The sequence below is a fragment of the Vipera ursinii genome, assembly GCF_947247035.1.
Source record: "Vipera ursinii genome assembly, chromosome: Z".
NCBI lineage: Eukaryota > Metazoa > Chordata > Lepidosauria > Squamata > Viperidae > Vipera > Vipera ursinii.
Genome location: NC_139517.1, coordinates 92977402 through 93001666, shown reverse-complemented (window position 1 = coordinate 93001666; position 24265 = coordinate 92977402). Strand labels below are relative to the sequence as shown.

General features: G+C 42.1%; 1 protein-coding gene across 1 annotated transcript in view; it reads left to right on the top strand.

Moving 5' to 3' along the window:
- The window catches only part of LOC310650197 (histone deacetylase 9-like), a gene marked incomplete at both ends in the record, with an annotated part of 188845 nt that overhangs the window by 26943 nt on the left and 137637 nt on the right, over window positions 1-24265 (top strand). Inside the window, one exon of the mRNA XM_083379028.1 lies at window positions 10815-10922. Coding sequence (XP_083235154.1) covers window positions 10815-10922 — 108 coding nt within the window. The remainder of the gene's footprint in view (window positions 1-10814; window positions 10923-24265) is intronic.

The following is a 24265-nucleotide window of genomic DNA, read 5'->3' as shown; positions in this document are numbered from 1 at the left end:
CAGTTTGGCATTCAACAATTTCTTTAACACTTCTCGCATTAGTGTTATGTGGTCAGCCATATTCGTGCTGGATATCAAGATACACCAAAACTCCTTTTGTACAAATGATTATGTAGTACCTGGTTGATCAGCTGCATGAAGACAGCTGAAGCCCCCTGTAATCTGAAAGGCATGACTTTAAATTGATAGCTTCCCATGAAGCAGTTAAAACCAGTTTTCCATTCATCTCCTTCTCTTATCGTTACTCAGTAATATGCCTCTCTTAGATCCAATTTAGTGAAGACACTTCCCTTTGCCAGGTGGGTTAGTAGGTCCTTCAGGAGGGGGAGGGGGTATTTGTTTTCTACAGGGTTTAACCCTTTATAGTCTATGCAGAGATGAAGCAATCCGTCTTTTTTCTCTTTAAATAACACCGGATCTCACCCCTGAGATTTGGCTGGCTCAATAATATAACTTGCTAGATTCTTGTTCACATACTGCTGCAGTTCATCCATTTTGAGGGGGGTCATGGTATACATCATCGGCCATGGGAGTTTAGCTTCTGGTAATAGTTCATTGGTGCAATCATTGGGCTGAGGCAGAATGTTGCATTCTTTCTCACTAAACACCTCCACTAGATTGTGGTTTTCTCTGGGGATGAGTGGCTCGCCTGGTTGAGACAGGTTAATTATCTTTGCTAACTCGGTAGGTGGCCTGGACTCCTCAGTAATGTTGGTTGAACTAAGAGGGAGCTTGGGTCCTATAGGTAATCTCACAGTCCTCATCCCCTTTTCATACCAAATAAACAGCTTCCATTTGTCCAACCAGGCTAGCCCTAGAATCACAGTCTCAGTCACCTTTGGAGCCACCATGAAGTGAATGAACTCCCAATGTTCACCTATTTTTGGCTCAGTCAATTGTGTGACTAAAGTTACTCCCATTAAAGAGCCATCAGCTTGCTCAAATCCCACATATACCCATTTTAAGGGCAAATGGCAAGCTAATAATGCATCGGGAGCACCCCAAGTCCACTAGCACTTTCAAATCTACTCATGCACCTGTCTTAGGCACTATGAACTTGGGAGCAAGAGAAAAAGGTGGAACAGGTCGACTCACCATCTGGTCGTTTTCCCCTTCGTCGTTGCTGTCGTAGGAGGGCAGAGCGGTTGCAGATCCAGCTTGGGCCTCAGCGCTCTCCTGCATGGGTGATGTGACTTGGGTAGTGGGTTCTTGTGTGATCCAGTTTGACCTCTCTTCTGTTGGCTGCTGGGCTGGTATCTTTCTTGCCGGTGGTCCCGATCTACTTTGCTGTTGGGGATATGGGACTGGGCAACACACCACCCAGTATACTTGCTGCCCACATCTGAAGCATTTGATCAGTGGACTGGCAGATGGCCTGGGGGCTTCCACGGCCATGATGGCTAGAGACTTTCGGGGGGGTGGGCACCTGGTTTGGCCTAGTTTCTGCCTGGCTTCCTGAGGTGGTGGCTTCTTATAACGGGCAAGCTTGACATCTAATCTTACTGCTGCCTAATACCACTCCTGCAATAGGTTAGGGGCAGCTCAATAGATGCAGGCCTGGGAAAGGTGATCATCTAGTCCTTCTATGAAGCGATGAACTAGGGATTGCTCAGGCCACCTCTCTATTTGGCTGTATTCCAATGTAGGCCTGCCATCTTGTTTTATCTTATGAATTTGTTTCTCTGCATTGAGGGCTATGGATGGGTCCTCAGACCTGGCTCTTTATCCAAGTAGGAAGAGGTGGAGGTCCCCCAGCTCAGGCGCTTGCTTGTTACACAAATTGTTTAGCTATTCAGACACTTCCCCTTCCAAATTGGCAGCAACCACATCAACCATAGCAGCTGGATTTGGGTAGAAATTAGCACTGCAATTCATGTGGGAGTGTACTTGATTGAGTAAGAAAATCAGCCTCTCTGGGTCACCATCAAAAGTCGCTCTAAGAGGAGGTGCCATGGGTTGCTGCCCCCCCAGTGTGGCTGCATTCCCAGTGGTTGCTGGCCTCCCAGCTGTGGCTGCTGCACCCCCAATGGCTGCTGACCTCCCAATGGTGGCTGCTGCAGCATCCCCAGCTGCTGCAGGCCCCCCAGTGGTTGCTGCACATTCAGGGGTTGTTGCCAACCCCACTGATGCTGCTCTCCCAATGGTTGCTGGCCTCCTGGCAGTTGTGGCATCTCCAGTTATTGCAGGCCCCCCAGTGGTTGCTGCACATTCAGGGGCTGTTGCCAACCTCACTGCTGCTGCGCTCCCAACAGCTGCTGATCTCCTGGCAGTGGTTGCTGCAGCATCCCTAGTTGCTCTAGGACCCCTCAACTATTGTTGCATATTCAGGGGCTGATGCCAGCCCCACTGCTGCTGCACTCTCACCTGTTGCTCACCTCCCAGCGATGGTGGCTGCAGCATCCCCAATTGCTGCAGGGGCCCAATAGTTGCAGCACTCCCACCTGTTGCTGCCTGGCCAATAGATCATGCAGCTGTTGCATTATACCTTGTTGAACACTCACATCTGAGTCTCTCTCTGCATCTCTCCTGCATAGGCCTCAGGCTTAGGTGGCGCTGACTGTGATGCGAAGGGCTATGTGACCGGTAGTCGTGACGGTCAGGGCTTTCACAGTACCTGTGGCAATCTGAACTTCGGCTGCCCCAATAGTGGCTCAGGTTCTTGTGTTGTGAATGGCGCTCTGGAGTTCTGGAAGAGTGATGACATCTTGGACTGCTGTGTTCAGAGTGGCAGCTGGGACTGTCGCTCCTCATAGGGCTGGAGATTAGTGGTGGCTTCGAGGGCGGCGAAGCACTCCATAGGTGTGGCTGAGGCTTCTTTTAGGCATGGATTGGCATTTTCTCTGCTGATCATCATGATCATGTGAAGAGTGTGAGGGTTGCTACCCATTCCTCACCTCTAGCCCCTCGAATCTCTCCACCAACTTCTCCACCGATTGGCTACAGACTGTGGACAGGTACTTCCACTCTCCAGAGTCCTCAGTAGTTGCCAATTTCCTGACTCTCCATTGGTCCAGGGAACATGACTCTCGAGAGGTTCCTCCTTACAAATTGACTTCAGCCACTTTTGAAGAATTTGCTTTTGGCACGGTTGCCTCGAGGTGCTTGGAGTCTCCACCAGGCAGGGTCTATTCCGATGACCAGATCAGGTCTCAAGCCTTGGGTCTTGCCCTCATCTATAAGGGTTGAAAAGATTCTTCTCCACCAATGCGCTGGCTTGCACTCCCTCCACTGAGGTGGCAGCCATGGCTGGGGTGCTGATTTCAAGTGCTTCTTACTTCTCCATGTTGAGATCTTCCCTGAGTCTTTGTCAGCCTATCCCTTGACTTAGGGATGGTGACTGGAGCTCAGGACCCCAAGTTGGTTAAGATAGAAAGAATGTAGTTTTGGGGTTAATGTCATCACGTTCTTTTGAAACCCATCAGAAGAACTTGAGGCAAAATTCTTCCTTAAAGAACATTTATTCGGGAAACAAAGTATCGGCTGAACCCCAAAACTAAATTCCCTCCCCCCAGATACAAAGTAACAAAGTACAATTCCCACCCCCAATAAACTGTCATAAAGCACATTCCCCAATTAGCTTAAAGTGTGGACTTTCTCCTCAGCTCCTCGGCCTGCTAAAACGTTATCAGCTTGACCTTGGGTTCCCACAGCAGTGTTATTATTATGGCTAGCTTAGCTTACATCCCAACACCCCCCCCACACACACTGCTGCACCTGATTTCTAAAAGAAAGAAAAAGCATGTTAAAGGAGAAGAGAAAATGGCTGCATTTTCATCAGTTGTCAGAGCAGGAACATCCAACGTTAGCAGTGTTGACATATCGCATAACAAGGATCTCAGCAATAACAATGTAACATAAGCTACTATAATGGTAGTACCATAACATACTTCCATACTGTGGAAGTATACTAAAATATTACAATCTATGAACTAAAAATACCTGTCACCTAAAGCAAGATAGTTAATTTGTAATAAATTGAAAGTGATTAATAAAACAGAAGTGATTATACCTATGACCACATGCTTTACTTTCATTTTGGTAACACAGAATTTGGATACTGCACAATAGATAAGGACTTTAGAATGTTTTAAAAGGTGGTTCACATAAAAATTGTCTGCCCTTCATGGAAATTTACATATTAAGGGCATAATGTAAGCAGACCTAACATCCCTCTAGAATTACAGCATAGCAATACTAATGAAATGGATTTGATCTCCTTATTACCATGTGGGCAGATATGCTCAGTTAAGGGGGTTTGGGAATATTTGCCTTGCAGCAATGGAGGTAGTAAAATGTTATGTCTAGCTTTGGAAAAAAATGTGTCCTCAGTTTGGGGGATGTTAGATTTTGTAGGTACCTTATTGGTCCCCTAATGCCCTAATTTATCAAATTTTTGCCATCTTAGGGCAAGCTATTAACTTTGGTCTAAAATTCCATATCATTTATGTTTGGATGAGCAGTTGTTTGGCTTGGTAATACTCTAAAGTACAACCATATAATGCCAATATTTGTCTATGATTTGTTTCCAAGGAGAAGGTAAATTATCTATTCAAACTAGAGAAGCCAGGTCAACTGGAAAGAAATGCATTTTTAGCTAGTAGTTTATCTTCCTTCTCCAAGCCTTGATCTGGATTGCAGGCATTTCTTTTTTGAGCCATGTTCCATTAGGGGCAATGAAGACTGAGCCACAAAATTTTGTCTGCACTGATTCCAGGGTATTTTTCTTCACATAAATTCCTTCTTGTGCTCTGTAAAAAGTTTTAAATGCTGCAGGGTTTAGATGAAATTCAACACTGCTATATATTAGATTTTACTTAGTTCAGATGAAATGTTATGCCCCCTTGTTACATACCAAACTTTACAGTAAACTCAAGTCTGATATTTGTTAAATTTCATGTCAATCAATTTTGAACAATGATTTTGGTTTGCCTTTGTAGCTAGAATTTTGCATTATTGATCTTGGACAATAAATTCCTTGTCATTTCCAGGGTCAACATTCCATTTATTTCCCACTTATACCTCCTTTATGCCAACAGTTCTCAACAAACTTAGTTTTAGTTTGTGAAGAACATTTCTTATGTTCATATCTGTCCTCTTTCATCTAAATCATAATATTCAGGATTGAAAGCAGTGTGTGTTTTATTGAGGCCATGGTTGAGTTTAAACTGTTGCCCTTGTTCCTTTCAACTCTTCCCATTGGTGCTGAATCCAGGAGAAAGAAGGGTTCATTCAGATTTTGAGTCTGCTTCATGCAAGAATCCATATTAAACATCCTAGCAGATAATTCTCTAAGCCATGATTGATTACATCCAGTGAAAGTTGATTTCTGTGGCAACAGAATGAAAGGCCTTTAACATGATGCAGCCTCGGTGCTCCTATATTTACATTGTACTTCAATATTGTACTTCAATATTATGCATGCTTTGCCCCATGCGTGACATACTACACAGATGTGTAGATTGAGGTCAATTAGAATCAGAGGTCAAAAACTCTAGACAACAGCTGCAGTTTCATGTTTGTACCTGCTATTTTGACTTTTTTGACCACAACCCATTCCTGGGAATGTGCCTAATGCTAATTTTTCAACTTTTTAAAATATTATTATATTATTACATTACATTACATTAATTATATTATATGTATTATATTATGATATGATATGATATGATATGATATGATATGATATGATATGATATGATATGATGATATGATGATATGATATGATTTCTTTTTGTTTAGTCAGGCATTGTAATTGTTTGAACTTGTTAATTTTTTTTATCTTAATTGTGACACATTTTCATTATGTTATGTAAATGTTTAATAATATTGGTGTACTTCCCTGGTATGGATAACAATATAAGATGGTTTTTAAAAAGTTTAAATATAATCAATCAACAAATCTTTTGTGTCATATTTAATTTTAGGTATTTTATTTCCTGTAATAAGTATTTTTGTGCATGTATTGTTCATCACATCTTTTATCAAATAGTAAACAGAAGAATAAAAGCAGATATTCATAGACACACAGATATATACATGAACAAAGAAAAGACATAAAAGGAAAAATGCATTTGTTAGCAACATTAATAGCTGCCAGAAAACTACACACCAGTTTTGTTTTGCCTCTGGCTCTGTTTTGATGTATGCCGTTTATATGCTGGTTTCTTGTGTGTTTTTAGTTCAATGCTGGATTTTTCATCAGATTTTATGGTCCTATTTCATAATGTTCATGTATTAAGTTGCTGTTTAAACATTGCCTTCAGCAATTAAGATAAGATTTTATTTTTTAAAAAAAGAAAAAAAACATGCTTGTTCAGGAATTGAAAATAGTCTTTTTTTGTTAATGAACACAGTAGAATAATAAACTAAAAAAATTATATCATGAACTACAATAGAAAATGTAATTTTTTCTATAAAATTGAATGAAATGTAGATTAAATTTGAAAATATAATAGTATTTCAGGAATTATTTTATCTGAGTATTTTTTTTTACATAGAATTATTTAAAATATCAGTATTATTTGAACTTGGCAATAATTACCTCTGAAAGCATTCTAGGAAAGTTTCATAAGACAATTTCAGAAACCATATCCCAATTCCAGAAAATGCATATTTTAGAATGTTTGCAATAGATTAATGAGAATATTGAGAGTATTTACTCAAGAATCAAACATTCTTTCAAAATTCAAACAATGGGAAAAACATTACAGGGACATTAAGCTTTTATCATAGCAAAAGGAATGGGTAAACATTTGTTTATGTTAATACAAAACAGAGGTTGCCAGAAGCAACACAGGGACATGTAACATTGCTGGTGGCATCTGTAGGTTCTCAAAAATCAAATTAACATTCATTTAGTAAAAGTGGCTGAAATTTCAGATCACCATATCCCATGATTTGAGGTTCTAGCATGAAAGGCTGGAAGAGTTTGTTCTAGAAAGGCAAGAGCTTATTAGATATTTAATAATAACTGTAAAAATAAGCTTAGATGGTACAATTTCAGGAGACTTTGGCCATTTGTTTTTGTTTTGTTTTGTTTTGTTTTTTGCTATTGTGAAAAATTGCAAGTAGTACACGGTCTCTATAAAAGTTGCCAACTTCTGGTTCCAGGTCAACATTTGGACTAACCTAGAATAATCATTGTACTGCATTTAGGACTACATAATAATAGTATCACAGTGATTCATTTGCCCCATACTTTTTAATAAGTGACTCAGAATCACTTATTAAAGACTTGGTTGGGCCCAGAGGGTGGTATTCCTCTGGTTGATCTTTGCCCACCAGGTTTCCGGGTGCTACACCGGCCTCGGGCTCAGGGTAGGGGTGGGGGAGTGCCGGTAGTTATGAGGGAGACCTTGTGTCCACGGGAGGCCACCGTTCCCCAGATAGTTGGGTGTGAGTCTCTCTTTCTGAGATGTGGTCCTGGGGCGCAGTTGGGCTTGCTGCTGGTGTACCTTTCACCTAGTCATGCAGCAGCAGCCCTGCCTGAGCTTCTTGACATCCTCTCAGGGTTGGTGACTGAGTTCCCCAAACTTATAGTTTTGGGTGACTTCAATCTACCATCCCTGGGAGGGTCATCTGAGTTAGCTCGGGAGTTCATGGCTTCCATGACGGCCATGGACCTGACGCAAGTAATTCATGAACTGACTCATGAGGGAGGCCACACCCTTGACTTGGTTTTCTTATCTGGACGGTGGTTAGATGATCTTGGTGGGGGCTCCCCAATTGTTATGCCCCTGTCATGGACCAATCATCATCTCCTGTGTCTGGTCTTCCGTTTTGCCACTCCCATTAGGTCTTATCTCGCAGCGATAAGGGTGGCGAGGTCTAATCACTTCGCTACCCTTATCGCGTCCGCAGATAACCGCCCGGCCGCCCTGTTTAGGGTGACCCGCTCCCTCCTTAATCAGGAGGTGAGGGAGGAACCCTTGCAGGGTCGTGCCGAGGAGTTTAGTCAACATCTGTCGGACAAAATTGCTCGGATTCGGACCGGTCTGGACTCCAACTGGGCAGAGTCTGATGATCAGGACACAGGCGGTCTTGTCAATATTATCTGGGAGGAGTTTGATTCTGTGACTTCGGAGGAAGTGGACAGGATTATGGGGAGATTGAGCTCCACCACATGTTTATTGGACCCGTGCTCTTCCTGGCTGGTTTATGCGGCTCAGGAGGGGACACGAGGCTGGTTCCAGGCGGTTATATCTGCCTCTTTGAGTGAGGGCAGTTTCCCCGCCGTCTTGAAGGAGGCGGTGGTGAGACCTCTCCTCAAGAAGCCTGCCTTGGACCCAGCTGTGTTAAATAACTTTCGTCCAGTCTCCAACCTTCGCTTTCTTGCGAAGGTTGTTGAGAGTGTGGTGGCGCATCAGATCCCTCTGGTCCTGGATGAAGCAGATTATCTAGACCTGTACCAATCGGGTTTCAGGCCCGGGTACAGCACGGAGACGGCATTGGTCGCTCTGGTGAATGATCTCTGCAGGGCCCGGGACAGGGGACATTCCTCTGTCCTAGTCCTATTAGACCTCTCAGCGGCGTTCGATACCATCGACCATGGTATCCTGCTGCGGCGTCTCAGGAGATTGGGAGTGGGAGGCACAGTTTTTCAGTGGTTTTCCTCCTATCTCCTGGGACATTCGCAGTCAGTGTTGGCAGGGGGGCAGAGGTCGACCTCGAGGCCTCTCGCTTGTGGAGTTCCTCAGGGGTCGGTCCTCTCGCCTCTCCTGTTCAACATCTACATGAAACCGCTGGGTGAGATCATTCGTGGTTTTGGAGTTGGGTATCATCAGTACGCTGATGATACCCAGCTTTTTATTTCAACCCCAAACCACCCCAGTGATGCCCTCGATGTGATGTCCCATTGCCTGGAAGCGGTTTGGGTCTGGATGGGGAGGAACAGACTTCAACTCAACCCCGACAAGACTGAGTGGCTGTGCATACCGGCATCCCGAGATATTCAGAATATTCCATCTCTTTCTATGGGGGTGAGCTATTACCCCCCGCTCGCAACCTGGTAGTCCTCCTAGATTCACGGCTTACTTTGGAAGATCACATAGTGGCTGTGACTAGGGGGGCCTTCGCCCAGGTTCGCCTGGTGCGCCAGTTGCGGCCCTATCTAAACCGGGATGCCCTGCGTACGGTCACTCATGCGCTTGTGACCTCTCATTTAGACTACTGCAATGCTCTCTACATGGGGCTGCCCTTGAAGACCACTCGGAGGCTCCAACTGGTACAGAATGCAGCCACGAGAGTTGTGTTGGGAGTCTCCCGATACTCCCATGTTACATCTCTGCTCCGTGAGCTGCATTGGCTCCCAGTTGTCTTCCGGGTGAGGTTCAAGGTGCTGGTATTGACCTACAAAGCCCTACATGGCATGGGTCCAGAATACCTTGGGGAACACCTGCGGCCGGCATCAACTTCCCTCCGTCCAGTACGCTCCTACAGAGAGGGCCTCCTCAGGGTGCCACTGGTCAAAGAATGCCAACTGGTGGCTCCCAGGGGAAGGGCGTTCTCTGTGGGCGTGCCGGATTTATGGAACCGTCTTCCGGTTGAGCTCCGGATGGCGCCCGACCTGCGGTCCTTCTGACGCAATCTAAAGACGTATCTCTTCGAACAAGCTGGCCTGGCCTGATGGCATGGGGTTGGGTTTTTATTACTTTTAATGTGTTTTAACCTATTGTAAGAGTTGTGGGCATTCTGTTTAACCTTTTTTAATGTTTGTATTTTGTCTTTTAACATGTATTGCCCTGTTCACCGCCCTGAGTCCTTTGGGAGAAGGGCAGTATACAAATAAAATTAATAATAATAATAATAATATACTGATAATAGATATATTCTAAAAGATTATGTTAGCAAATGTATATGTCAGGTTCATATAGTGTTGCTTCAGAAGAACAGGTACGAATACAGGAATGTTAATTCAAACAATTTATTATTAGTGCTTACAGAATAATATGTTAATGATTTTTAGCTAATATACTGAGGAAGGTAACACGCAGTTTCTCTTCTTATTGCATAATTGCCTTATTGTCCAAAGACACATTATTTACCTGTATTAGCTGATCATGCAGTTCAATAGAATACATTTGCCTTACCCTGGATGTTCCCAAGTATTAAACTCCTGAACATTTTTTTATACAGGATTAAAAATATCTCTTATTTTAGGATCATACTTTACATTTGCTTCTTCTCCTCTTTTTTAAAAAAAACAAAAACAAAACCTGAACTTATTCTGTAATGATCTTTTTGACAGCGTATAAATTGCACTGTTCTGCCCTTTGCAAACCCTTCAAAGGACAGACCCGGTATAAATATGAATATAAATATGAATACACATATTCCCATAAAAGCATGCACACATATATATTGGATCTCTAACTAAGGCCTGATATCTTCTAGAGAATTCATATAACTAAACCAGATCTGGCCTATGTAATACCATTTGTAATGAGAAATCTAAACAGGGAATGGCAGTGAGGCATGACAGGAATGTGTTTCTATTGGAGAACTCAGTATAGAGAAAAAGTATAAGCAAGCCCATGTCCAGAAGGCCTTTTCAGCTGGCCAAGACGGAAGACTAATGTTATTGTACATTTGTTGTCACTGTGCCAGCTCTCCCTCACTGATTTGCTTTTTCTTATTTTTTCTTTCTTTCTTTCTTTCTTTCTTTCTTTCTTTCTTTCTTTCTTTCTTTCTTTCTTTCTTTCTTTCTTTTCTTTTCTTTTCTTTTCTTTCTTCTCTGTCTCTCTCTCTCTCTGTGTGTGTGTGTGTCTCTCCTCTCTCTTTCTCTTCATCCCCCCTTCTGCTAACTGTTTGCTCAGGTGGACAGTGACACCATTTGGAATGAGCTGCATTCGTCCGGTGCTGCACGCATGGCTGTTGGCTGTGTCATCGAATTGGCTTCCAAAGTAGTCTCAGGAGAGCTGAAGGTGAGGTCTGGGTTGCATTGTGTGTGGGAAAACTAGGAGAGAAGCTGAAAGCAATGTTGTTCTGGGATTAGGGGGAGGGAAGGGAGAAAGAAGGATGGGGGAATATAGAAGGTCACTAAAGAGAGATGATCAAAATGGCCCTGCTTGTTTTATTACTTCACCAAGGACAGCAGATTTTACTACATCAACTTCATCCTTATCATCAATATTATTGTTGATATTATTATTTGTTATCATACCACATAATTGTTTACACAATTATTGTCCAAATGAAAATGACTCAGAGGATGTACAGATTTGGCGTGAAATTCCACAATTCCCTTTTGAACCTTTTTCTTTTAATCTTACAGAGTTTTTAAGTACAGCTTCAAAATGCCACCCAAAGTGAATAAAAGTAAATAATGTCTTGTAGGCTTTGAAGAAAGAATGATATTGTTGATTAGATGGTTAATGGTGCAAAGTATGTCTTTGATAGAAATAGTCTCAAAGCTCAATTTCTAAGCTTTCTTTTCACATGATTTGAAAAGAATGAGGTATAAATTCTGACTTATTGCCAGCCTAAACAATTTAGAAAATCTACCTTTTTGACAGATATTAACTTATTATCTGATATTTTAAGAAATCTATTTAGATGTTTGACTGTACAGGTGTATACACTGAATACTCAGATGCACTAAGCACTACTTGATGGCAACATAACAGTTTACAAACCTTTAAGCCAGGGAGTTTGGATTTCAGAAACAAGGTGTACAGCTTCCTCAGAGTACATACTTTAACTGGAAGTTTTTCCACACAGTATTAGGAGATTTTTAAAATAGATCTGGTTCAATTTTGGCCATAAGAAGATGTCACAGGAGAGGTATAACTGCAACCAAAATAGCTTTCTCTGCTTCATGTGAAATGTCTATTAGTGCCATTAGCCTGTTGATGCTTCTATGATGAACATGTCTAGATGAGTATGGACATTCACACTGCTATGACTATATCACTTTCTATTGCCTCCCACTGTCTAATGTGACCTAGGTATCCTTCAGATTTGTGGACTTCAACTTCCAACATGGCTCCAGTAATGAGGAATGTTGAAGTTCACACTTGTGAAAGGTATCCAAGTTTGGAAAAAAAATATGCTTACCATTCCAGGAGGATAGAAGAGTTGCCAACCATGACATCATTTTACAGTCTAAGGTGAACATATTTAAAATTATTGTAAACTCAAATAGATTTGTGCCTATAATAAAATTTCTGCATGATGGAAATTCTGAATATATGTAAAACTAAGAGCCATGGTTAAATTGATGCAGTGCTAGTCCTAAGGAAACCCTGGGCCTATTGCTGTCACAACCTGAACTATATTAAGTATTTACTTAAATCTTTGTGATTTTAAAAAGACAAGCATAACTAGATTTTTCTCAACAGTGATTGTCCTGACTTTGAGTGAATCATAATATTTCACATTCAATGCACCATGTTTAAAGGACATAGTAATGTCATATTGCATTGTAAGAAAATAAAGTGTATAAAACAATAAAATATATCATGCTGTAAATAAGCAAGTTATGGAAAGCATGTAAAACATAGGTTTTTGCAATTCTTTTTTCAACCCATATAGAAATTATCATGCTAGCTGGGGAATTCTGTGAATTGAAATCCATACATCTTAAAGTTTCCGAGTTTGAAATATATTGCTCTAAGTAATATAATCAGGAAGAAGATGGCTTAAAAGGAGGGATGTGGTTGCATCCAGTTTGGAAGACTTTAAATGGAATGTTCTTCTCTGCAGAAGAATGTTCTTCTCTAATCCAACCTATTTTAAAAATCATTGTTCCAACAGCTTCCCCTCTTCCCAATTTTTGGTCCTACTCTACTTCATTTTTTTAGAGTTAACCTGTTGGCAATCAGACATACAAAAAGAGAGAATTCTTTTATGTCACATCTTTCCCACTTTATGCTGTTATAAAGAATAAAAATTACATTATAAATATCTACTGTGCATTTTCATATTTTAACCATTATGCAACCAACTAACTCTGGACAATTTCATCTGAATATTTCCACATACTGTGTTTCTCTGAAAATAAGACCAAGTCTTTTTTTTTCTTGCCTCCAAAAGAGGCACCAGATCTTGTTTTCAGGGGATGTCTTACACACCTTCAGCACTGACAACCCCACCCAGCAGGTCCACTTCCTCTGCAGCCAAAGAACAGCTTCATTCTGCAGTTGCATTCTGACCTGCATTTTGCAGTCAGGCTTTTCCAGAAGGCCTTTGTAGCCAAGTACTGCATAGGCCTCCCAGAAAGGCCTGTGACTGAGAAATGCAGGCCTGGCTGCAGAAGACACCTCAGAAGAAGTGGGCTGGAGAGGAGAGGCTGGCTGCCGCTAGCCTAGCTTGATTTTTAGGTGTGTGCCTTACCCCAAAACTAGGGCTTATTTTTGGGGTAGGGCTTACATTAGGCCCATCCCCAAATATCAAGCTAGGGCTTATTTTTGGGGTAGGCCTTACTTTCAGGGAAACACGGTATATTATAAAGTGTGCTTCTGTGGCTCTTGAAAAATTGCTTCCAATGTTAAGTTTCACTTATGTTGGAAATTTACTCTATGTACCCTGAGCTGTCATAGTTGCCAAGTTTTCCTCAGAAGTCTCGGGCACAGATCCTTGACCTTTTCAAAAGTTATGTGTTATGTACTGGGCTTTTGGGTACTATACCACATGCGTTGCTGGAGAGCTAACGGCTCTCCAGCAACCCAGACAGGCCGTCTCCAGGCCTGCAATTGGTCAGTCTAAGGCGGCAAGCGCGGGTTCAATCTTATTGGCTGCTACCATAGGGCTTGGCTATATATTGGGGCTGGAACCAGCCCAAGCCTAAGTACAGTTCCATCAAGAAATAAAGAATGAGTTTCTCTGTACCCAGCCTTGTGTCTTCATTCCTGCTCACCAGAACCCACGACATAACAGTGGCGATGAAGGTGGGATCCTGCTTCACCATTTAAAAGGGCTGACATTATCGAGGGGTCAGCAATACATGCTGGAGGGAAGAGGCATTCCCCCCCCGGCCGGCTAGTAAAGCTACACTAGCGGCCGCGTGCTCAGTGGACACATTCCCTGAGCCCAAGAAGCAGGATCCAAGAACGCAGGAATCAAGGAAAGATGCTGAAGGTTGGCAAGCTCAGAGAGTTTGACATAAAGCATCCAGAAGAATGGCCGTCTTACCTCTTGCAAATGGAGAACTATCTATGGGCAAACAAAATTGCAGAGGAAGGCCTAAAAGCTGCCATGTTGCTGTGCGTGTGTGGACCAGCAGTTTTCGACCTAGCAGAAAACCTTTTTGCGCCAATGCCCATCAAAGCAGTATCGTTCATAGACATTAAGGCAAGAAGCTGACTGGGCATTTTCAGCCCAAGATGTCGGAGATCGCGTGGCATTTTAAGTTCAACCAAAGAGTGCAGCTACCCAGTGAGACAGCTTCAGAGTTTATCACGGGCCTAAGGCAGGCCGCACCCCTTTGCAAATTCTCGAACTTAGGGGAACCGACTCGTCTGTGGCCTTCGAGACAGAACCCTTCAGCAGGCACTGTTTGCTAGACCCAATCTCACATTCTCCAAGGCACAAGACGAGGTCATGGCCGACGAAGCCACTGGGGGTGCAGTACAGACAGTACAGCCCACCAAACCTTCAAGGGTTGAAGATTCCGTCCATCTTGAGGTCGCCAAATGCGTCGGAGAATTGTCAGAAGATGAAAAACCCAAAATCAACAAGCTCCAAAGGCAACCAAATGCGTAAAACCGTGGAAACCACCAACGAGAGAACGATTACAAGGCAGTTCTCTTACCTAGATGTAAGGGGTGCGGAGGCAACCATCTTTGCGCCAGTTGCAGATTTCGCTTGGCTCCAACACTGGAGGTTTTGCTCCAACACTGGAGGTTTTTAAGAAGAGACTGGACAGCCATTTGCCTGAAATGGTATAGGGTTTCCTGCCTGAGCAGGGGGTTGGACTAGATGACCTCCAAGGTCCCTTCCAACTTATTATTATTATTATTATTATTATTATTATTATTATTATTATTATGTGTAGAGCTTGCGGAATGACCGGCCACATCGCGGTGGTTTGCAGAGCCCACCAGAGAGACAAGGCATTCAAACACCAGTCGGAGGAAACGAATAGGAGAGGTACTGGGGCCCAGGGTCCAGTTAGTGTGGGGTTCTTCAGAAGCCGGAGGAGCGTTTGCCGCACCGGGGCTCGTCATCCCCTCAAGCCTAAACTCAAGCTCTCGATAGAGCTACAAGGAGTTCCATGTAAGATGGACTTGGACTCCAGCACGGTGGTATTGATCATTTCGCAAGACACATTCAACTTTGTGTGTAGGCGCAGTAACCACTGGGCTAAACTAAGGCCCTCAGATACTATTTTAACAGATTTTCAGAATGCTCACGTTAAAGTTAAGGGTGAAGCCACATTATTGGTAAAATTTAAAATGTTTTGGGGGCACCTGGATGTCATAGTAGTAGAGGGCCAAAGCATGACTCTTATTGGACTTGATTGGTTTGATGATTTAGGCATTCAAATTACAGGCATTAATTGTACACAAACAGCAGACCTCATGACTGTGAGGAATATGCGGATGTTTTTGAGTCAACCCTGAGAACGTACACTGGCCCGCCAATTTCATTTAAGTTAGATCCTAATGTTGTGCCAATTAGGATTAAGCCTCACAGGGTCCCCTTTGCCCTAAAGCACAAAATCGATTCTGAAATCGATAAGTTAATAGAACAGGACATATTACAGCCTGTTGATGGGGGGGGAGTGGGAAACTCCTATTGTCACCCCCTTGAAATCCAACGGGGAAGTTCACATTTGCGCGGATTATAAATGCACATTAAATAAGGCCCTTAATGAACATGCTTATCTGGTTCCTGTAGTCAGCCATATTTTAGCCTCTTTGCAAGAGGGAACCATTTTTGCTAAACTTGATTTAGCGCAGGCATATCAGCAATTGCCAGTTGACGAGGCCACAGCCGTGGCTCAAACAATAGTAACTCACAGAGGGACATTCAAAGTCAAATGCTTGCAGTTTGGTGTCAGTGTTGCACCAGGTATTTTCCAAGGAATTATGGAATGCACTCTTAATGGTATTCAGGGTGTCTGCCCCTATATTGATGATGTTCTCATTGCCGGGGAATCCCCAGAAGTGTTGGCCAATAGGCTCAGGGCTGTTTTGCAGAGACTCCATGATGCGGGCCTCAAATTAAAGAAAAACAAATGTACTATTGGGGTCTCATCAACAGAATTCTTGGGGTTCCGTATCAATGCTAATGGAATTCACCCTTCTGATTCAAAAGTGAAGGCCATCAAAATGGCTCCAAGGCCTAAATCAAAGGGAGAGCTGCAAGCATTTTTGGGCCTCCTAAATTTTAATCACACATTCCTATCTCATAAGGCTGCAATAGCAGAGCCCCTCCACAGGCTGCTTGATAAAAAAGCCCCTTGGAAATGGACTAACTTACATGAAAAAAGTTTCCAGGATTTGAAAGCCCTTCTATCAGAAAAGTCCACTATAACTCATTACATAGAGTCTAAACCTGTATGTCTTGCATGTGATGCATCTCCCAATGGGGTGGGGGCAGTCTTAAGCCACATAGAAAAAAAATGGAAAACAGGTTCCTATTGCATTTTATTCTAGGACCTTATCTTCTGCTGAGCGCAATTATGCACACATTGATAAAGAAGCCTTGGCCATAGTGGCTGGAGTTAAGAAATTTCATGATTATTTATATAGCAGGGATTTCATTGTCTACACTGACCACAAACCTGTTTTGGGGTTGTTCACAACAGACAAACAAACTCCCCACATACTATCTCCAAGAATGCTGAGATGGTCTGTATTTTTGTCTGCATACAATTTTAAGTTAATTCATAAACCAGAGAAGGAAATGGGCCATGCAGATGGTCTCAGCAGACTACCACTGCCACTAATGGATCCTGATCCAGCTCCTGCTGCTAAAATATTGTCCATTCAGGACTTACCTGAGATTCCCCTCCATGCAGGGGATATTGCTGCTGAAACTGCTACAGATAAAATTCTGAACAGAGTATTGTCATGGGTACACACAGGCTGGTTGGAAAAAAGTCCAGGCTCTGATTTCCAAAGTTATTTTGTCAGGAGACATGAATTGTCTGCACATAAGGGCTGCATATTATGGGGCAACAGAGTTATTATCCCCACTTCATTGAGGGACAGAGTCTTACACTCTTTACACGAAGGCCATCTGGGCATTGTAAGGATGAAAGCCTTAGCTAGAAGCTACCTTTGGTGGCCGGGCCTGGATAAGGCTGTAGAGGATCAAGTTCGTGGTTGCTATACTTACCTCAGGCCCCAGTTCACAGGTGGGAAGAAATGCACACACCCTGGTCCAGGGTTCACATAGACTACACTGGGCCTTTTCAAGGACAGCTTTTCCTAATAGTAGTGGATAGCCACTCAAAATGGCTGGAAGTAGTTCCAGTCCCTAATATGACTACTGCTAGGACCATCCAGGTGCTGAGAAAACTCTTTGCAACACATGGGTTGCCTGACATTTTAGTTTCTGATAATGGGGCTCAATTCACTGCTGCTGAATTTCAGGCTTTTCTTAGAGCTAACCTCATCAGACATGCTATGTCTGCACCGTTTCATCCTTCTTCGAATGGACAAGCCGAACGCATGGTGAGGACAACAAAGGAGGCACTCAAGCATATTATCACAGGTGACTGGCATCATAGGTTGGCAGATTTTTTGCTCTGCCAGCATTCTACACCCTGCACTGCTACAGGTAAAAGTCCTGCTGAGCTTTGTTGGGGAAGATGTTTAATTACTAAACTGGACAGGTTGCATCCAGACAGAGTGGCATCTGAAGCCTCTAGACCAAAACCCCCTAGGGGGCTGCAAATGGGTGATTGGGTTTGGGCCAGAAACTATGGGCCAGGAAATTTATGGGTTCCTGGTCAGGTGACCAAGGCATCCGGACCCCTCTCTTACGAAGTGGGGTTGGAGGGAGGGCGACTGGTCAGAAGACACATTGACCAGCTTAGAAAGAGGTTTCCAGAATAGTCACTAAGAGAGGTCCTGTGGCATAAGTCCCTCCCGAAGTCCTCAAACTGGCACCCAAGCCAACCCACACGAGAACCACCAGGGTTTCCCCTTCTCAGCAGAAGTTGATTCTGAGGAAGAAGCTCAGAAGTGCAACATGGAACCCCTGACCAGGCGAACCAGCCGAATCTCAGCAACCGCTGTGCCTACTCTTCAGAACAGACTGACTCTGGGGTGGGCCAACCTGGTGAGGCCAGCCAGAGCATTTCAATTCCCCTGTATGATGGAGCACAAGAGGACATGGGTCTACCCAGCCCACCGGGTAAGCTGGTAGACCACAAAGTGAGAGGAACTCCAAGGCATTCCTCCAGGCCACACAAACCTCCGGCATATCTTACAGACTATATTGTAAACTAAAGTGATGTATAGTGTGTGACAATTGTACCACTACCTACAGAAATTGGGGCATTTTGAAACTGCCTGTAAGCATGTTCATTGAGACGTTGTTTAATCTCTTGTAGTAGTTACTGCATTGGCTAGCCATTTAGCCATTGTTTAATCTTATTGTAGTCCCTACTGCAATGGCACATCTGTAAAGGTCGTGTAATGTCATTCTTGCCACCATGAATTCATAAGCATTATTTTTTATTATTATTTTGTTATTATGTATTTTGATTGTGGGAGTGATTCATAAGTCTTGGCTGTTGTCAAGTTTATTAAGGGGATTATAGCCTTAATAAGGAGGGAGGGGTGTTATGTACTGGGCTTTTGGGTACTACAATTGGGCCTGCAATTGGTCAGTCTAAGGCGGCAAGCGCGGGTTCAATCTTATTGGCTGCTACCATAGGGCTTGGCTATATATTGGGGGTGGAAGCAGCCCAAGCCTAAGTACAGTTCCATCAAGAAATAAAGAATGATTTTCTCTGAACCCAGCCTTGTGTCTTCATTCCTGCTCACCAGAACCCATGACATAACATTATGCTCAGTGTGATAGGCTACACCCAAGACAATTGGTTTCATCTCTTTTAGTTTAAATTAAAAGTGTAGGTAAATGAATATTCAGTTTTTTGTTCTGACATTTCCCATTTCTTGGATCTTCCCATTTTGTGGAGTGAAGCACTGGCAAGGGCGCTTAGAGGCAAAATGTAGAACGAGATGAAGAAAAAATTGTATTAAATTAAAAAAAACACACTTGAACTAAATAGTACCTAGTTACTGTTACCGAAATATTTGTTTTTAAAGTTCTTCAGTGGCTGCAGGAAACCATCATTTAATTGGAAGCCACACAGATGCTAAAGACTTTAAGGTAGATCTGGGGGAAAAGATGTTCCTCTTCCAGGGAACATGCATATGCCTTTTTCTTCCCTTTAACCATCAAGTTACTATGACATCACCTTTTAAAGTTTATATGCCTACCACAAATGCTTATTTATTCAGAGATTGTGTCTCCTGTGTTTTAATGGGGTAGTGCTTTTCTGAAAATGAAATTAAATAAATGAAAAAGAAAATATACTGCATTATAAAAGGCAAAATAAAATCAATATAGTAGCATTACTTTAAAATGAAGTTAGGTCGTGCCAGGGATAAATTAATTCTAGCTTTTTATTTAGACACTTAAAGTTTTGACTGGATCCTTATCAACTGCTTAAAAGCAGTAGAAGGAAGAGACAGAGAGACAGATAAAAAAAGTTGGTAGATATAGCCAATCCTGGGAGTTCTATTATCAGGACACAAAAAGGATGTCCTGATAAAGCCACTCCAAAAATCTCTGAAAATATTACCAGTCTGAATTACATGAATCAAAACTGATGTTTGGGCAATCTGATCCATACTGTTTAAAAAAATAGAGGCCCACAAACACAGTATTATTTAAAGTTTTGCCTAGAACCACAAAAGAATCATATGCTTCGGTTGAGTAATCCTGTCAAAAATTTGATTGAATATTTGATATAATATGCAGAATGCTTGTTAGTTTAACTTATTTACAAGGCTTAAAAGAAAGATTTCATGTTTCCATATTTTTTAAAAAATATAGATTGAAATTGGGAAAATGAGCATTGTCTGTCCTTATCTGTAACTACTACACCTTTCCTGATGTAACATAATTTGAAAGTGCAGTTAGATAACAATTATTAGACATACTTTATGTGCAGTTGACACAGCCAGGATTTTCTGCAAGACCTTTAGTGTTTATCTTGGTAGATTTATGGTGCCTTCTTGTTGTGCTTTACTCTGTGTAATGAAGGCTTTAAAAACAAAGTTGTCAGTCATTCTACTTTTGTATGGATGCTTGAAGTAGCTGCAATAAAACAACATACATGGCATGAATGGGGGAATTGTCTTCATCCATATTTATTTGCAATCCATTTGATGAAAATCTAAAAATGCTGTTAAAACATTGTGTAGAATTTAATTTTGTGGATGTTGGTAAAACATTCTTTTCGGTCTTACAGGCTGGATTATCACATTAGGCTGCATTGTCACTTATTCAATATTTATGCAGGTATCTAGGTACTTGCTAACCATATATATTTCATATATGTTCTTCTTTCTACTTTTCTTTGTTTTTCATTCTTTTCCCTCTTTTTAAATTTGAGCAGGATCACTAGTAGCAAAGTGAGAACTGAGAAACAATTTCTTTGAGGAAAAAGATGATAATTTCTTCAAGCAATTTCAGCAGTATCAGTAAGAGAGGGAACCTTTAGTCTTTTTCCTGAAACTTATTCTTTTCACTTTTACGCATTCACTGAGTGAAAGGGTGAAATGTCTGTTGAAAAACTTGATCATTGTGAATTTATTGCTTTCTAGACATTCCAACTATTAAGAATGTATAGCAAACCTGAGCTATCTCTATTCTAATAAATGTAATAAATGTACCTTAGTACTGAACTGCTTTGAAACTCATTAAATTTGATGCATTTTGATGCAAAACCTTTGTTTGGCACTCGATACACAAGCAAGAACTCAGTGTCGACTGCTTGTGAGTCACTACATTATTCCTCATGGGAAAAATGTGTTTGGTACTAATTATTTTTGATACTCATTGTGCCTCCTGAACCCAACTGAAGATGAGTACCAAGGTGCCACTGTATGAGAGAGCAAATTATCTAGATTCCTTATAGATTTATTGGAATAGACAGGGCTTTTTTTCTCATAGAACGCTCAGAACGGCGTTCCGGACCCTTTTTTTTGCACAAAAAAAAAAACACAACCCAGCTCCCTTATTGGTTTTCCTAAGCCTATTGCAGGGCTAGCAATCTTGGCTCTTTTTTATGACTCGTGGACTTCAACTCCCAGAAATCCTGAGCCAGCCATGCTGAGGGGAAAGGGAGAGGTTTCCAAGCTGAGCCATGCTGGCTCAGGAATTCTGGGAGTTGAAGTCCACGAGTCATAAAAGAGCCTGCACTAGAGGAGGACATTAAAATTATTTACAGGATTACTTCTTTAAGAACTAAACTTTTAGAATCTAAAACAGCTAATTCAGAAAAGCCAACAGCAAAGAACCTCACATTTTTCATCTGCTTCTGTCTTTTGGAAGGTAAAATTAGATAACAAAATAATCTATTTCTTATGTTAACATCTCTGCAATGAAATCAAAGGTAACAGGAAGGAAATGAGAAACATTTTTCTCAATGTAATATGTCTAATTTAGCTGATTCTAGAAAAAAATAGTATCTTTTGTAACTCCTGAAAACTATTTTGAATCTAAACAATTCTTAAGAATGAAATATTCTTAATTTACCCCTTCATGGATTACTGCCTTGTCGTGGCGAAGGGGCTTGCGTAATTCAATGAAGCTATGAGCTATGCCGTGCAGGGCCACCCAAGACGGACAGGTCATAGCCGAGAGTTCTGACAAAACGTGATCCACTGGAGAAGGAAATGGCAACCCACTCCAGTATCTTTGCCATGAAAACCCTATGGACAGTACCAAAAGGCAAAACGATATGACGCTGGAAGATGAGCCCCTCAGGTCGGAAGGCGTCCAATATGCTACTGGGGAAGAGCAGAGGGCTAGTACTAGTAGCGCCAGAAAGAATGAAGCGACTGGGCCAAAGCCGAAAGGACGCTCAGCTGTGGATGTGTCTGGTGGTGAAAGGAAAGTCCGATGCTGTAAAGATTTTTTCTCCATAGGAACCTGGAATGTAAGATCCATGAATCAAGGAAAGCTGGACGTGGTCAAACAAGAGATGACAAGACTGAACATCGACATCTTAGGTATCAGCGAACTAAAATGGACAGGAATGGGTGAATTTAATTCAGATGACCATCAGGTATACTACTGCGGGCAAGAATCCCTCAGAAGAAATGGAGTAGCCTTGATAGTCAATAAAAGAGTAGGAAAAGCAATACTGGGATACAATCCTCAAAATGACAGAATGATCTCAGTTCGAATCCAAGGCAAACCATTCAATATCACAGTAGTCCAAGTCTATGCCCCAACCACCAGTGCTGAAGAGGATGAAATTGACCAGTTCTATGAAGCCCTACAGCACCTTATAGAACTAACACCAAAAAATGATGTCCTTATCATCATGGGGGATTGGAATGCTAAAGTAGGAAGCCAAAAGATAACTGGAATAACAGGCAAGTTTGGCCTTGGAGTACAAAATGAAGCAGGGCACAGGCTGATAGAATTTTGTCAAGAGAATACGATGGTCATAGCAAACACTCTTTTCCAACAACCCAAGAGACGGCTCTACACATGGACATCACCAGACGGTCAACACAGAAATCAGATTGACTATATGCTCTGCAGCCAAAGATGGAGAAGCTCTATACAGTCAGTAAAAACAAGACCAGGAGCTGACTGTGGCTCAGATCATGAGCTTCTCCTTGCAAAGTTTAAGCTTAAACTGAAGAAAGTAGGGAAAAGCACTAGGCCACTCAGGTATGAATTAAATCATATCCCTGTTGAATATACAGTAGAGGTGACAAATAGATTTAAGGAATTAGATCTGATAGACAGAGTGCCTGAAGAACTATGGACAGAGGTTCGCGACATTGTACAACAGGTAGCAACCAAAACCATCCCAAAGAAAAAGAAATGCAAGAAAGCAAAATGGCTGTCTGAGGAAGCTTTGCAAATAGCTGAGGAAAGGAGGGAAGCAAAAGGCAAGGGAGAAAAACATAGATATGCCCAATTGAATGCAGAATTCCAGAGAATAGCTAGAAGAGATAAGAATGCCTTCTTAAATGAACAGTGCAAAGAAATAGAAGAAAACAATAGAATAGGGAGGACCAGAGATCTTTTCAAGAAAATTGGAGAGATGAAGGGAACGTTTAATGCAAAAATGGGCATGATAAAGGACCAAAATGGCAGGGACCTAACAGAGGCAGAAGAGATTAAGAAGAGGTGGCAAAATTACACAGAAGAACTATACAAGAATGAGCTTAATGTCCCAGATAATCACAATGAGTTGGTCACTGACCTCGAGCCAGACATCCTAGAATGTGAAGTGAAGTGGGCCTTAGAAAAGCTGAGCAACAACAAAGCTAGTGGAGGTGACAGTATTCCAGCTGAGCTATTCAAAATCTTAAAAGACAGTGCAGTAAAAGTGCTACACTCAATTTGCCAGCAAATTTGGAAAACTCAACAGTGGCCACAGGATTGGAAAAGATCAGTTTACATTCCAATTCCAAAGAAAGGCAGTGCCAAAGAATGTTCAAACTATCACACCATTGCACTCATTTCTCATGCTAGTAAAGTCATGCTTAAAATCCTACAAGCTAGACTTCAGCAGTATGTGGATCGAGAACTACCAGAAGTACAGGCAGGATTTCGAAGAGGCAGAGGAACTAGAGATCAAATTGCCAACATACGCTGGATCATGGAGAAAGCTAGGGAGTTCCAGAAAAACATCTACTTCTGCTTCATTGACTATGCTAAAGCCTTTGATTGTGTGGATCATAACAAACTGTGGCAAGTTCTTAAAGAGATGGGAGTACCAGACCATCTTATTTGTCTCTTGAGAAACCTATATGCGGGTCAAGAAGCAACAGTGAGAACTGGACACGGAACCACTGATTGGTTCAAAATTGGGAAAGGAGTCCGGCAAGGCTGTATACTGTCACCCTGCCTATTTAACTTATATGCAGAGCACATCATGAGAAAGGCAGGGCTAGATGAATCAAAAGTTGGAATTAAGATTGCCGGAAGAAATATCAACAACCTAAGATACGCAGATGATACCACTCTAATGGCAGAAAGTGAAGAAGAACTAAAGAGCCTCTTGTTGCGGGTGAAGAAGGAGAGTGCAAAACTTGGGTTGAAACTTAAC